The sequence below is a fragment of the Propithecus coquereli genome, unplaced genomic scaffold (assembly GCF_000956105.1).
Source record: "Propithecus coquereli isolate 6110/MARCELLA unplaced genomic scaffold, Pcoq_1.0 Scaffold7, whole genome shotgun sequence".
NCBI lineage: Eukaryota > Metazoa > Chordata > Mammalia > Primates > Indriidae > Propithecus > Propithecus coquereli.
The window spans coordinates 20,798,804-20,801,192 of record NW_012153062.1 but is presented as its reverse complement, the minus strand read 5'-3'; the positions used below and the strand labels follow the sequence as shown (position 1 = coordinate 20,801,192).

At 41.3% G+C, this 2,389-nt stretch overlaps 1 protein-coding gene across 2 annotated transcripts in view; it reads left to right on the top strand.

Moving 5' to 3' along the window:
• NEXN (nexilin (F actin binding protein)) overlaps positions 1-2,389 on the top strand; it is a 21,639-nt gene that overhangs the window by 9,685 nt on the left and 9,565 nt on the right. For both annotated transcript variants that reach the window (XM_012661119.1, XM_012661118.1), the window contains one exon: positions 718-906. In XM_012661119.1, the coding sequence (XP_012516573.1) occupies positions 718-906 (189 nt within the window). The remainder of the gene's footprint in view (positions 1-717; positions 907-2,389) is intronic.

Genomic DNA, 2,389 nt, shown 5'->3' with positions numbered 1-2,389 from the left:
TAATCTTTTATCTGATTAGTATAAGGAAAAGCACCACAATAAAAAAAAATCCATGAAAATTACAAAATGAAAACTTTGTTTTGGTACCAAATGAGACTCTGTGTAGATATACTTGAACCTCAATTTAAGTACACACACACTTTATGTTTGTTCTGGGAGAGTTAATGTTCTTAAAAAATATTTATGTATGTATTTGTTTATTTATTTATTTTGGAGAAAGGGTCTTGCTCTATGGCTCTGCCTAGAGTGTAGTGGCATCATCATAGCTCACAGCAACCTCAAACTCCTGGGCTCAAGCAATCGTCCTGCCTCAGCCTTCTGAGCAGCTGGGACTACAGGTGCCCGGCCCACCACAATGCCCAGCTAATTTTTCTTTTCTTTTCTTTTTTTTTTTTTTTAGAGAGAGGGTCTTGCTCTTGCTCAGAGCTGGTCTCAGTCTCCTACCCCTACTTGACCAAAAGCTAGAACAAGGTGGCTCACGCCTGTAATCCTACCACTTCGGGAGGTTGAGGCCAGAGAGCCCAGGAATTTGAGGTTGTTGTTGCTCTATGATGACACCACTACACTCTAGCCCGGGTGACAGAGTCTTGCTCTGTCACCAAAAAAAAAAAAGGCATATTAAGGGCATTGAAACACTCCTCTGTGTCTTTTGATTGCTAATTCATTCCTGTCTTTGATGAATCTCAATTCTCAGTAATGAGTTGTTTCTTTGGTTAGGTAAATGAAGAGGAAGAAAACCAAGACACAGAAAAAAGTTCAAAAGTATACCGCCCAGGTAAACTCAAACTCAGTTTTGAAGAAATAGAAAGGCAAAGGAGAGAAGATGAAAAAAGGAAAGCAGAGGAAGAAGCCAGAAGGAGAATAGAAGAAGAAAAGAAGGCATTTGCTGAAGCAAGGAGAAGCATGGTAAGACAGAACCTAACTGGAGACTGCCAATAGAATTTAGCTTTTAGAGTATGTTAATATAAATTATTAGGCTTTGGGGAACACCCTATTATTCCTGGAATCTGTGCCAAGTGTAGGAGTGACAAATAGGTTTTAAAGTCTCCCATAGAATAACACTAGCCAGTTGAAGGTATTTGCTCCAATTTAGTGTTGAGAAGGTTGTCATTAAATTGCTGTGCCTGGCGTAAAGGATTGACTATTATCTTCCTTCTCTGGGAAGGCATGTTTTCCAGAACTGAGTGCCTAAGAAGAAGCAGGGAGTTCCCTCCACTCGCTTATCCTTTCTTCCTCTTCATTGTCTCCTCCTCTCTCTTCCCATGTTCCCTCTTTACCTTATTCTTTCCTTCCTTTCTTTCTTTTCAATTTTTATCCCATCCAGTATATATTAAATGACCAGAGTCATTTAATCACAATTATTTAACTCTCTAAAATGCTCACCCATCACTCCTAAATATTGATACCTACCTTAATCATCACAAAGTTATAACTGTACTTCCCATATGAGTTTAATTTTTTTTATTTTTTTAATTTCAGCATATTACGGGGGTACAAATGTTTAGGCTATGTATATTGCCCTTGCCCCACCCGAGTGAGAGCTTCAAGTGTGTCAATCCCCCAGACAGTGCGCACTGCACCCATTACGTGTGTAATATACCCATCCCCTCCTTGCCAACTATTTTTAAGCAACTGGACATATGAACACTGCATCCCCTTCTCGAAACTTTTTTTTTTTTTGAGATAGGGTCTCACTCTGTTGCCTGGGCTGGAGTGCAGTGGCATCATCATAGCTCACTGCAACCTCAAAGTCCTGAGCTCAAGCCATCCTCCTACCTCAGCCTCCTGAGTAGCTGGGACTACAGGCATGTGCCAGTGGGCCTGGCTTTTGTTTTTTGGTTTTTTTTTTTGTAGAGACAGGGGTCTCGCTATGTTGCCCAAGCTGGTCTCAAACTCCTGGCCTCAAGTGATCCTCCCACTCCAACCTCTCAAAGTGCTAGGATTACAGGCATGAGCCACCATACCTGGCCTGAAACATTTTAATTGGCTCAGTGATATCATAAACCTGGTTTTCTTACTCTGTCTGGGTAACATTCAGACATATATGTTGAAGTAATTACGTGGCTTCATCACCCACTCAGGTGCTCAAATCAGAAACTTGGAAGCCTGAACACTTCCATTCTCATTCATACCTCACATCTAGTCACTAAGTCTCATTCATTCTACCTCTTAAATCACTCTAAAATCTGTCAGTTTTTCCCCATTTCCCATCACTACTACTATAATCCAGATTACTGTATTCCTTCCCTGGGCCCAACCTCTAATTAACTTGCTTTTTTACCTGTAATCCGTTCTTCCCTCTAAGACCAGGAGTGATCTTTAAAAAATAGAAAAGCAGGCCGGGCGCGGTGGCTCACTCCTGTAATCCTAGCATTCTGGGAGGCCGAGG